This window comes from Onychomys torridus, chromosome 1, assembly GCF_903995425.1.
Source record: "Onychomys torridus chromosome 1, mOncTor1.1, whole genome shotgun sequence".
NCBI classification, from domain to species: Eukaryota; Metazoa; Chordata; class Mammalia; order Rodentia; family Cricetidae; genus Onychomys; species Onychomys torridus.
The window spans coordinates 92940962-92953593 of record NC_050443.1 but is presented as its reverse complement, the minus strand read 5'-3'; the positions used below and the strand labels follow the sequence as shown (position 1 = coordinate 92953593).

Sequence of the window (12632 nt, the reverse complement as noted above, 5' to 3'; positions counted from 1 at the left end):
ATTCTCAGTGTCAGGCCACTCAAGCACCACCCTTCCCAGAAGCCTTCTGCAGAGGACTCATGCACTGTGCCTCAGCTCAGGACTCTCTTTACCAAGAGGTAAGTTTACCAGGGTAGAGGAACCAAGGAAGGCTGAGTTTTAATGTGCTTAGATATACATTTTAAAGGTACCTATAAAAACAAGACAATTCTTTCTGTACTCCTAACAGCTGGAGAAACTCCTATGGCATGCAACTATGCCAAGCAAAAACTGAGTTTAAAATACAATTCAAGCAGAAAATAAAAAGGACACATTTTCCATTATTCCATTTATTAAAGAAAAACATTTCCTTACAGTACATCTGTCCAACTGTAAAATTCACTTTAAATTTCTGAAAAGAGTAAAACTAACTTAAAAAATGCTGGGCAGTTGAAATACCCTGGTTCAAAGTTATTTTTTTTTCCTTTTTTTATTAATGGGAAAGATTATATGCTGGAAAGAGAAAAAGCATTATGAAGAGGAATCACCTGTGACATCCTTTTATGAACACCTGCACGGCCACAGAAGACCCCCCCCCAAAAAAAAAATAAAAGCAAAATGCAAAATTATTCCCAAGGACCATCTCTTTCCCTTTCTAATTTCATGTAAAAAAATAAATTACATATAAATAAGGAGGTGAGGACAGCTAGTGTGTTCTGAGAAGTGTGCATGGTGTGCCTCCTCTCCCACACTCGCTACACAAAACTCTCCTCCATGTTGCTACACAGCAAGAAGGAATCCACAAGCCGAGGCTGTACCAACTGCTGGAAGTCAGAGTCCTGGAGGCCTTCTGGGCAGACCCCGGCCAACCGACGCAGGGCAGCCTGGGAAGAAAGCAGAAAAGAAGATAGAGGTCACACTGGGCCCTATGTGCTTCCTTCAGCTGCCCCAATGGATGCATTTTGAGAAATGCGCTGCATTAACCAGGCAATTTGATCTGATTACCTGGTACTTGTCCCATGATACTTTAGTGGCCCCTTTGGAGGGGGGGTGCATAACAATGAACCAGCTCTCCTGCTCACCTCACTGAGCAGTGAGCTTGCTTCTGTTCCTGGGCAGGTGCCTTGCTTATCTACTTCACTGTGATGTGTCTCCCCATTCTTTCCTAGTCAGCAGCATTTATCTACCCTCAGCTCCCCAGAAAAGCCATCCTTGGTTACCCTAACAAGGGAACAATCTGTGTCCCTTTCCCTCTGTGCACACCCACAGCTCACACACCCTTCCCAGCCTTATTTTCAGAGTCTCCTTTCTTGTGATGGTTAAAATCAATTGTCCCTGGATCTCATTCCCAGATACTCAAGTATTCAATGAAGACAGCTGCCTATTGCCATGGAAAAATCAATTCTGTTTGCCAGAGGCAATCCATGCTGCCATTTCCTCCACATGGAGATAGTAATTGAATTATCCTCTCCTCACCTGAGGACAGTCTTCAGGCCAGAAAGAAAGCCCTGGGAACAGAAAAGAGACTTCCAACTCCATCAACCTGGCTAGGCTCCTTGCATCTCTCATCGTGCTGCCCAGAGGCCTGCACCCCAATGTTGGAGCCTTTAATAAGCCAAGCAATGGACATCCACCAGCATCGGTGGCTAGGGGATGGGAACAAGTCAACTAACTGCAAAAGTTACACAAGAAATAGTATCCAAACTCAAGGTCATGTAAAAATGCAAAGGTCTACACAAAGGCTTTTGCCCTTAGAACATTCTAGAATCTGGAGAGAGATACAAATCTTCCTCAAGTTAAAATAGTGAGACCAGTGCCATGAGAGAGTGGAAAAGGAAGAACATGGCTAGAACAAGAGAGTCTTTTCAAAAGGCCCAGACCTCCAGAGAATTTCAAGAGTCTAGAACATGAATGACATGGATTATATCAAAAAACAAGCAGAGAAACTGAGTTATGCATGGTGTATTCCCAGCTTTTGTATCACAGGGGGATCCTGGAAAACACTATCAGATGGGTATTCAGAGCTGAGCCCCCAGGGCTGAACAAACAGAGTTGTAGAGATGGCATTTGTTTGGGGTTTGGGGAAAGAATAGTTCCAGCAGAGTTGAACAAGACCTGGAAGTGGTAGGAGGCCTTTATGTTCCAGGGTCAGGTCAGACCCACACTAAAAAGGGCTGAGTGAGTGGATGGTAGGTGGGTAAATAATGGAAAATCACGGACAGTTCCATGCAAGTTGGATGAAAGCATCATGAGTCAAACTCTCATAGGAGAATCCACATGGGGGGCGCGGGGGGGGGCAGTGAGTTAGAAAGGGGCTCTTCTCAACATCCAAGAACAAATGTAGTCCCTTTCCACTTGAAAGTTCTCTGAGTGATTGAAGATGGCAACCAAAACCTTCCATGTACTCTTGAGAGAAATGCCAGTAGAAATAGCCATGAGCCCTCACAACTGAGGCAGCTTATAGTTTCTCAAGTGCTCCCTATGTCCTTGACTCTACCTATCAAGCCCTTCAGTCAGACGGTCGTTACTGCCAGAGTGATGAAGACCAGGGAGTTGGGGGGCAATTACTATGTGTTTGTCAGCTATAAATTGCTCCTCATTTTGCTTGATAGAAAAATAGACTCAAGAAAATTTGATCTCTTTTTTCACAAACTCCTCACTGAAATAGCAACTCCAGTTGTCAGTGTTGGTGATCTCCAGCCCTGCTCTATAACAGAAATCACGGATATCTGCAGACCCCATTAGAGATGGGGAAGGTGCCTTCAAATAGTATTCACTATCACGAGCAAGCATGGTTTTAATATGCTTTGTGCATAAATATTGAATAGTGGTTTTAGCATAATTGGTGCCCTTTTAAAACTCCACATTAATTCTTTTATGCATTTAAAAATTATTCAGAAAATGGGAGGGGAATGTGTTAGGAATAAGAAATCCAGAGTGCATGTAGGGGGAAAGGGGGCCAATGGGGGTGAATATGCTTGAAATACATTATATACATGTATGAAATTGTCAAGAGTCCAAGAAGAGGTTAAAAATCTTCACCAGACTTCCAAAGGCACGAGAGATAAGAGCGTCCACGCTGGAGGAGAGCTCTCTCCTATCTCCCCAGAGCCTAGAAGAGTGGCACATCAAACCACTCAGCAAACATTTGCTAAGTAAGAACCAGAGCACTTTGACCTACTCAATGACACACAGCTCACCAAAATACAGCCAGGACAGGCCTGTTGACGGCAATTCCAGCTGCTTCTACAACTTGACGGTGTCCATCTAGAACTCCCAGAAATGAGCTGAGCTCAGTGAGTGGGACAAGGAGAGTGCTTTGTTACATTCACTGCCTCTCCCCTGCATCCTTTGAGAGCCAAAGATCGGGCTCTCTCTTCTGAAAGCTAACTCCTTCCCCATGACACCACACTTCTAGCTCTCTGCCACTCTGCTCTGGGGCTCATCACAGCCCCACTGGAAGATAAGTGTGAACAAAGCATGTATTGCCCATCTGCTATAGTAGACTAGTTTCCTAGTACCCAGAAGTGGGATGCTCCCAGGATACACTTGCTGGGGTTCAAGAAGAAGATCTTAGCAGCTGGTTGAGTAACCCTCACTGTCCTGTCATGCCCTCTATAGACATTTCTACAGCAGATGGTACAGCTATTTGGCAGGAGGGGCCCTGCAGGGTTACTCCTGGGAGTGAAAGGAGACTTTCTCATAATTGTTCACTTTGGACAGACAGCTGTCTATTTCCTGACTCCTGTGTTCTGGAGGCTTGATGACATCAACACTACCACCTAGCAGCCCTCCAGCTCTCCTCACATGCTATTGTGAGTCCCTAGAACCTAAAAGGTTCCTCATCTTTTACTTGATTTTCATCATAACTTAATCAGTTAATAGAAAGCAACAGCATACGATTTTAATATTAAAACCTAAAGTCTACAGAGGTATCAAGGCATATCCAACTATGACAGAACCAGCAGCCCTGACCTCAGTCTACCTTCCTAAAAGCCTTGGGGGAAGCTGAGGGCAGGCTAAGAACTCACCAGGCAGGCCACGAGTACAGCATCACTGTTGTTCCTCTCAGATGGGGATCTGCAGAGCTCAATAAGGCGAGACATGCCTGCACAGGACACAAGGAGATCACCACAGCTAGGTTAGAGAAGCCTGGTCAGGCTGACCTAGAGGCACTGGCCAGCATCACCCACAGTACATGTTAGTGCAAGTCTACAGAGGAGATGCTGAACCCACCTGGAGGAATATTTTCAGGAAACTTTTTACTTTCTGCTCAAAGGCAAGAAAAGTAAAATGTCAAAGCCAAGGTTAGGATTTAGCTTAGTGGTAGAGCACTCACCTAGCAAGCGCAAGGCCCTGGGTTCGATCCTCAGCTCAAAAAAAAAAAAAAATGTCAAAGTCAAACCCATAGTTGCCAGAGCATTGGCCTGGGTTGATCTTTGGTAAATGCTGCAGACATGTTGCCCATTTCTCTGAGCAAGGATTTGGGAGTATAGACTTCCAGTTTTACCAGCCTAATGTTTAACATTCACACCTATGCACTGGGACCTCACAGCTATGCATTTCTCTAATTGGCTATATCATTCAGAAAATATACTTTAGCTAAAATTATAAAAAAAAAATGCTATAGGCCCTATTAACATTTCCTAGGGATTTATTGGGAAAATGTTGCCACAAGCCACAAAAAAGATACATGTCCTTGCTAAAAAACATTCTTCAACCCACCCATAAAGCAGGGACTGTTCTGTCTACCAGAGCATCACTCTCATGATTCTGACATGCAGACCATTCTGTCTGTCACCACTCTGTGCTCAGGGCTGGAATGTATTCCTCTAGAACAGTGCTTTTCAGCCTTCCTAATGCTGCAGCCTTTTAATACAGTCCCTCATGTTGTGGTGATCCTAACCATAAAATTATTTCATTGCTACTTCATAACTGTAATTTTGCTACTATTATGAATCATAATGTAAAAATCTGTGTTTTCAGGTGGTCTTAGTCAACTCCTGTGAAAAGGTCATTTGACCTTCACCAAAGGTGCCGTAATAACCCACAAGCTGAGAACCACTGCTTTAGAGCTTAGCAGAGAATGGAGGTTCTGGAAATATTTAGGCAAATAGGAAGCTAACAATGATAGAAATAATGGATACTCTGTTGGCAAATAAGTGAACTAGTGAATAGACAAATAACCCAATGAATAAATTACTGAGTAAATAAATAAATGAATGAAGAAAAAGTAAATAAATGAGTACATGGATGTGAAGGAAATAATTGGGTTCTGAATGACAAGGAGTCTGCAGTTGAGTCAATATCCTGGCCAACTTTATCTCCTGTTACAATTTAAACTAGGGGCTATCCCCACAGTTTCTACCCCACATGCCCCAACACACAAGAGAGTGGGGTTCACCCCAGTTAGCCCTAATATGCTGCCCACTGACACCACCATGAAATCACAGCTACTTCCATCCAAAGCTCTCTGTTCCATTCCAACCCCAGCCAGCATCACTTACAGCTGAGCCGCACGGCCTCCTGGGCCACATCTGGGTCTCGGCAGAGGCGGGCCAGCGTCACTGCAGCCTTCTGCTGGACCCTTTCACAGGCTGCCACTTCAGCAGCAGTCCCAGACCTTGGCTTCTCAGACAGCATGCCCGTGACGAGCTGGACACCTGGGCAGGAGCAACAGACAATTTGGGCAGTGTAGACTCACTCCCAGTATTGAGCTTCCCTGGTGTGGCTAGCTGGACAGACAGATGAAAGGCTTAAGCAAAGGCTTGGGGTAGGGGAGTCTCAAACAGAAGTGGAAGCCAGATATGGTCGCCTTTTTCTTCTCCTCATCCATGGGGATGTGTCTGATTCTAGGCACCACATCACTGAAAACATTTAGAAGACATTCTCACCTTTTAGGACATCATTATTGGTTTTATGATTTATCTCATGCTGTCTTATTTGCACAGTAAATGCTCCAGTTCCCTCAAACCTCACAATAGCCTCATAGGCATGACCATGATAATTCTACTTTGAGGTCCAGAGCAGGGTGAGCCTCTTGCCCAGAGCACACAGTGCATGAGGGTTCTGGGTGGAACTGGGATGACTGGTCCCATTACCTTGTCACCTCTGATGAGGCTGCATCTGAGACAGGCCAAAGGTGCTGAGTCCCATGGCAGCAAGTGTCTCAACTTTAGACTGGAGAACCACTAGAGCCAATGCTTCCTCAGTGGGAGTGCCAGGTTGAGGCTGCATCTAGTTCACTCAGGAGCCTCCTATCTCCTCCCTAAACCAGATCTGTCTCCTGATTGCTCTGTAAAGAATACCCAAAGGGGTTGGGGATTTAGCTCAGTGGTAGAGCACTTGCCTAGCAAGCGCAAGGCCATGAGTTTGGTTCTCAGCTCCAGAAAAAAAAAAAAAAAAAAGAATACCTGTTTCCATGTCACTAGCCTGCCTTTGCCCACCCTTTCTGAGGGGAATGCCCCTTTCCCTCCTGTTCTCCAATATCTCCCATCTACAGGTTTGCAGCAGCTGCCCACCTTCTGTGTAAGCTGCCCCTCCCCCACCACCCTAGTTCCCACCAGCCAGATGGGAACTTTAACTAGACATGATCTAAAGATATGCTTTACTTATTTTGTGGCTTCAAGAATTATGTTGCATAAGAGTTGATGATTTCCACAAAATCTAAAGTTCTGATTTCTAACATTTATCTTCTGAATTGACAGTAGTGACCCCACATACATTCAATATGGCCAGAAGCTTATTGTTGTTGTTAATTTCTACTTTTGTATTAAGACAGGCATGTGCTATATCTCAGGCTGGCCTGGAACTGGCTATGTAGCCAAGGCTGGCCTGGAACTCAAAATCCTCCCACTGCAGCCTCCTGAACCAGAGATTATAGGTATGTGCTTCCACACCATCTTCAGTTTGCTATTATTAATGAGATCGGGCTAATCCTTGTCCACCTTGTCTATTTGACTGTGTCTGGATCCTGCAAATGGATCTACACTTACAACCTGTGACTTAGCAATGGGCTTTCAGAGCCCAGACTATTTAACAGGGTTTTCCTTATCAAGACCCAGGAATCTCCTGGAGGCTTCTACTGGCCTATTGGTATGTCATTGCCATTTGGATCCCTCAAATCTGTTCTACTCTGACAAATACTGTCTTTCTTAAACTCTCTCTGTGAAATCCCATGAGACTGCCATTGAAAGAAAGACTAGACCTGGCATAGGGCTCATCCTGGGTCAGACACTGCCCTGACACTCTTCATGGTTATCCTCATACTCTCCTGAGAGCAAACATTATTGTTCTCACTTTTCAGAGGGAAAAGAGAGAGGCCATGTTGTTCATGAATAAACAGCCAGAATTCCAGCCTACCCAGTACGGCTCTGGTGTTCAGACTCTACTACCCTCCTGTCTCCCTCTGTGGCTATACTATCTTATACATCAACACTTCGGCCAGGGCAGGCTGTCAGTACGGACAGGAAAGGACTTTAGGATAAATGTCCCTGGGGGCTCATTAAACTCCATGTGTCCGCTGCCCAGCACAATGCCAGGCACACGGTAGGTTTTCACCACTGTGGACTCAGTGAGTTAGTCAACAGCACTTTGTAAGCCACAAAGCACTCTCCAGATGGCAGCTATCCCAACCTCAAAGGCACAGGCAAGTGGCAGCCTGCTGTCATCAGCCACTTCAGCCAAGACTCCAAGTGCTGAAGGAGGAGAGTACAAGTGACACCACGCAGCCTCTCCTCTTGGCCTCAGCTGGCTCAGCACAGTTTCTCATTATTAGCTCAATCTCAGGAAATTAACACAAAATGGTGTGTTTCAATTAGTCCCGGGGAACGGGCAAGTGCATGTTTGTTAAGACAGCGGGGCAGCCTGGGGGAAGGGACTTTAGGAGAGCAGAGGTACCCAGGCTCCCAGCTCACTCTCATTAGTGTCTCAGGTCTCCAACTGCTTGCTAATTGCTCCCTTATTCCTCAGTCACAGGAAACCCCAGCCACCCTAGCTCTGTTCCCAGCTGCAGGCAGCCACCTTGTCTTTGACAGAGACTGCTTACACCAGCCTTGAGGCTGACAAACCCAGGTTCCAGCTCTCCTTGACCATGAACGCATAAGGCAGAAGAGAGGGCCAGTTGGAAGGGAGATTCCCTCAGAGAGTGGTGGGGGCAGCCCAGCTGCCCTCTCCTCCTCCTTATCCCCACTCCTTCCCATACATTAGCTTTCCGTGGAAGCCAAATGCAATAATGTGAATAAATAGCAACATCTCTTCACTTGGGGACAATCCTGCCTCCCTCACTGCCTTTTGGTCCTCATGCCACTATCACGACCTGGCCTTATCTTTTTTGTTTTCTATCTCCCACTAGAATTTAAGCCTATGAAGGCAAATAAGCATTTCATTTTTGACCAGGTCATACACAGAATTCTGTGTGTTTGAGTGTGTGTGTGTGTGTGTGTGTGTGTGTGTGTGTACTCATGCATGCACATTCATGTATTTGTGTGGACATGCTCATACAGACACAGAAACATATGTATATTATATATCTGCACATAGGATTTACACAAGCACAAAGGCATGTGGTGCCATACCCTGATAATCCACAGGGCATGCCCAGACATACCATTCTCCTGGATGATGTCAGAGGCACACTGCTCCAGTACAGACATGTTTGCCAAGATGGTCACAATCTGGAAAATGGAATTGAGAAACTGTAAAACAGACATACACAATTCCCAGGGTACTCTCTGAAGGCAGGTCAGCTGGGGGCTGCAGAGTGTTCCTCCAACCTGGCTCCCTACTGTACAACTGCCCATCCTCTCATGGTATTGTCTTCCATTCTCATGGACTCCTGCCATCCAGATGTAAGTTCCAGTGGCTGGTGCCCATTCATCAGTGGGTGGCTCTGCAATGGTTGTCTGGGGCCCCAGCAGACAACAGCCTCACAGGGGATGAAATTGAGCCCCAGCTGTTTGGATACAGGGCCCTCTTAGCTTGACCCCTAAAATCCAGACAAAACTGGCAGGTTCCTGGCCCCTTATCTCTTCTGTTCTGGCTTAATCTCCTGGCTCTTTGATCCACCTTTAATTGGGTTCACCTACGTCAATTTCTTTTCCTGATACTGACCTTAAAGGTGAAATGAAAAAAGGCTCAGCTCGAGGCAAGAGAGCATGCACAAAAGGTAGATGCTGATGAGAAAGTTTAACTTAGCCACACTTTATAAGTCTGTGGCCTGCAAGCCTCAATTACGGATCACTACTGGAGGACTTTGTCATTAATGATAGGACACTGACATTCAGTGGATATCCAGGATTGGTTATAGTCAATTTATAGTTACAGGCTTCAACATACCCCAGTCCTCCATGGCACGATAAAGGGGTCTCACTGCACAAAAATGAATTAAGGAATATCCAACAAGAGATCCAAACTACTATAAATGGTGTAAAAAATTAAAAACAAAAACTAGCTGATGTTGTTGGTTGTTTTTACTCTTTGGTTCTTTTTCTCTTTGGGGCCCCACCACCCAGCTCCCAAATAAATACACATGGAGACTTATTATTACTTATGAATGCTGGGCCTTAGCTTGACTTGTTACTAGCCAGCTTTTCTTAAATATCCCATCTACTTTTTGTCTCTTAGTTTTTTCCTTTTCTTACCTCTGTGTATCTTACTTTCATTCTTACTCCATGGCTGGCTGTGTGGCTGGATGGCTGACTCCTAGCATACTTCTCTCCTTTTCTTGCTCCTTGATCTTTCTTTTTTCCTTCTATTTATTCTCTCTGCCTGCCAGCACCACCTATCCTTTCTCCTGCCTTGCTGTTGGCCATTTAGCTCTTTATTAGACCAATCAGGTGTTTTAGACAGGCAAAGTAGCAGAGCTTCATAGAGTTAAACAAATGCAGCATAGAAGAATGCAACACATCTTTGCATCATTAAACAAATGTTCCACAGCACAAATGAATGTAACACATCTTAAAATAATATTCCAGAGCAAGCTGAGGATAGAAGTATGGGCACTATCAACAGAGATGGCCTATAATAGTGTTGCTAAAAGAAACCACACAGTGAAAATGTGCCTGTCTCTACAGAAGCAGAGAGCATGCACAGATAGCAATCAAAATAAATAGTAAAATAAAAATAGTATTTCTTCTAGGCGTGAGCCCACTCCCCAGACAGCTTCTTTCATGCTGGTGGGATGGTCTGAGCAGGAGCCATGCTCCAACTCTGAGATGGCATTGATAGTGTACAGAGGATAGCACAGGAAGCTTCAACCCTAAGCATGAATGGTATGCTGGGTTTGCCAAGAAAGAGCAATCACTGAATTTTAACTGGTTTAATGTTAGTGTAATAAACCATCTAAAAGATCTCTTAAGCAGAAAAGAAAAAAAAAAGTGTCATAATAATAGAATATTTATCTCCCCCTCCCTCTCAATGCATGTTGACTATGGAGACAGATCTATGCATCAGCCCCTCTCACTCAGACCTGGTCAGGAGCTGAATGAGTAAGTAGTGACTGGAGTGAGATGATGGGAGAAGGCAGGGAAACACCTCAAAAACCTTATTCTGAAGTCAACCACAGTGCCCAGGGTTTCATGAAAGCAGTGGTAAGTACACATTGAAAGTTCTTTTTCTCCCATTTCAGAATAGGGAGTATTTGTGGGCTCAGCAGAGGAAGTTAGAGAGAAAAGATAGGTTATAGATGCGGCCCTCAAATGGAGGGTTCCCGAGGAACCATAATGTACACAGTCATAAGAGAGACACAGGTGTCAAGTCTGTCAGCTTGCAGTGCATCCGTTTATCTTTGGGCTGCTAATAACAGCAAGAGCACAGCCTGTTCTGACCACACAGGGGCTGCCGTGCTCCACCCTTCAGCAGACAGACATTTCTGAATACAGACTCTTGTTTGACCTGGACATCTATGAGAAAAGGAAGGAAGAGAGGGAACGAGGAAGGGAGGAAGCGGAATAAAAGCTTTGTCTTCAGCAGCAGCTTCATTATATGGCAATCATTAGCTGAGTCACAGGCACCAGGTAGGTCTTTGTGTTGGACTAATTTAGATCCTGTTAATGAAAATTACTTCCTCCTTACAGAGCCTGTACCCCATGTGGTTTTCTGAGGTGCAGATGAAGTAATCAATTAAGCACAATTTGAATAAATGCCAATTATACCCTGCTTGGAGTCTCCCTTTTGAAACACACTTGTATGTACCACCGTGACAGAATCCAGTGTTTTCACCTAGCAGTTAGCCCCACAACTGCCGTTTTAAGGACAGCTGGCTGGAAGCAAGCTAGCAATGCTGTCAGGATACAGAATGCAGAAGCCAGGTCCACAGTTTCTCCTGGCCCAGACTTATTCAACTGATGCAAAATTAAGGCCTGTTCTTCATGATCCCTCTGTAGTTCCCTGGTGAGCATGGAGGACATTGGCCTCAAGAAATACCCTAGATGAGAGGTAGATGGATCCTGGCTCCATCTCTTGTTATCCACATGACTCTAGCAATGGTACCCAACCTTCTGTGCCTTTGTTAATAAAAGGGTATATATTTCCTACTGCTGCTATTAACAGATTACTGTAAACTTAGTAACTTAAAACAATTTTATTATCTTGCAATGCTGGAGGTCTGAAGTTCTAAACAGATCATATTTGATTAAGGTGCATGCACGCACACACACACACACACACACACACACACACACACACACACACATATTAATGCTGGGGATTTCTGGGGAGAACCAGATGAACTGTAATCTGTGTGGCATGGACTTTCTCTCTCATCTGTGCTCGAGAGATGGTTTAGTGCTGCAAGAGTCGGGGCTCCAGCATTCAAATGACAAGTTGAGAAAGCCCCAGGCTAAAGGAGAGACTCCACAATTGCACACAACTCTCAGCTACTGCTCCAGCACCAGGCCTGCCTGTCTGCCTGCTGCCACATTCCCTGCTGGGATGGTCATGGACTCTGACCCTCTGAAACTATAAGCCCTGAAGAAACTCTTTTACAGATTGCCTCAGTCATCATGTTTTACCACAGCAACAGAAAACTAAGGCAGAACCCTTCCTAGCTAGAAAACAACCAATGCCTTCTGTGGCATTCTGAAATCATCTTTCAGTTGGCATACAAAGACCTTAGGAAAACTGAAGTAGATAGAAAATTAACCCAGCCCAGCAGGGGGTCCCATGTCACTAGTTCAAAAATAAGTTTTTCTGATTGGTGGGAAGTGGGTTGTCTAGTCTTCTCATAGCAGCACACACAGGGAAAATGATCATCTTGGGCTCCCCTAGAGCAGGTGGTCCAGAAATCCTTGCTTGCATGCAGACATGACGTCATGGCCCAGGCTGTGTCATATCCCTAGCACTCTTAGTAGTCACTCTGACCACACCTTGACTCCACTAGCATCTCTCCTCACCTGCTGTGCTGTAGGATGACCCTGAAGATTACAGTGCATGGAAGACAAGAGGAGTATGTCCAGAACACTCAACAGAGACAGGTGGTCTGGCCTGATAGACCTTATGATACAGAATACCTGGTATACATCTAACAGTGAATCATGGGTACTTCTATGTTGCCCAGGGATTCAAAAAAAAAAAAAAAAAAAAAGGAAGAAGCCAATGCTCATAAAACTGTAATTAACATTACTCTTTAATCAGAAGCTAGCCAACAATGTCAAGCATGGCTCTGGAATCTCCAT

At 44.9% G+C, this 12632-nt stretch overlaps 1 protein-coding gene across 1 annotated transcript in view; it reads right to left on the bottom strand.

The window, feature by feature from the left end:
- Positions 1 to 279: 279 nt before the first annotated feature.
- Positions 280 to 12632, bottom strand: part of Insc (INSC spindle orientation adaptor protein) — a 107168-nt gene continuing 94815 nt past the window's right edge. Inside the window, exons 9-12 of the mRNA XM_036175839.1 lie at positions 8567 to 8633; positions 5466 to 5621; positions 3990 to 4066; positions 280 to 842 (exon numbers count right to left, since the gene is read on the bottom strand). Coding sequence (XP_036031732.1) covers positions 714 to 842; positions 3990 to 4066; positions 5466 to 5621; positions 8567 to 8633 — 429 coding nt within the window. The 3' untranslated portion in view covers positions 280 to 713. The remainder of the gene's footprint in view (positions 843 to 3989; positions 4067 to 5465; positions 5622 to 8566; positions 8634 to 12632) is intronic.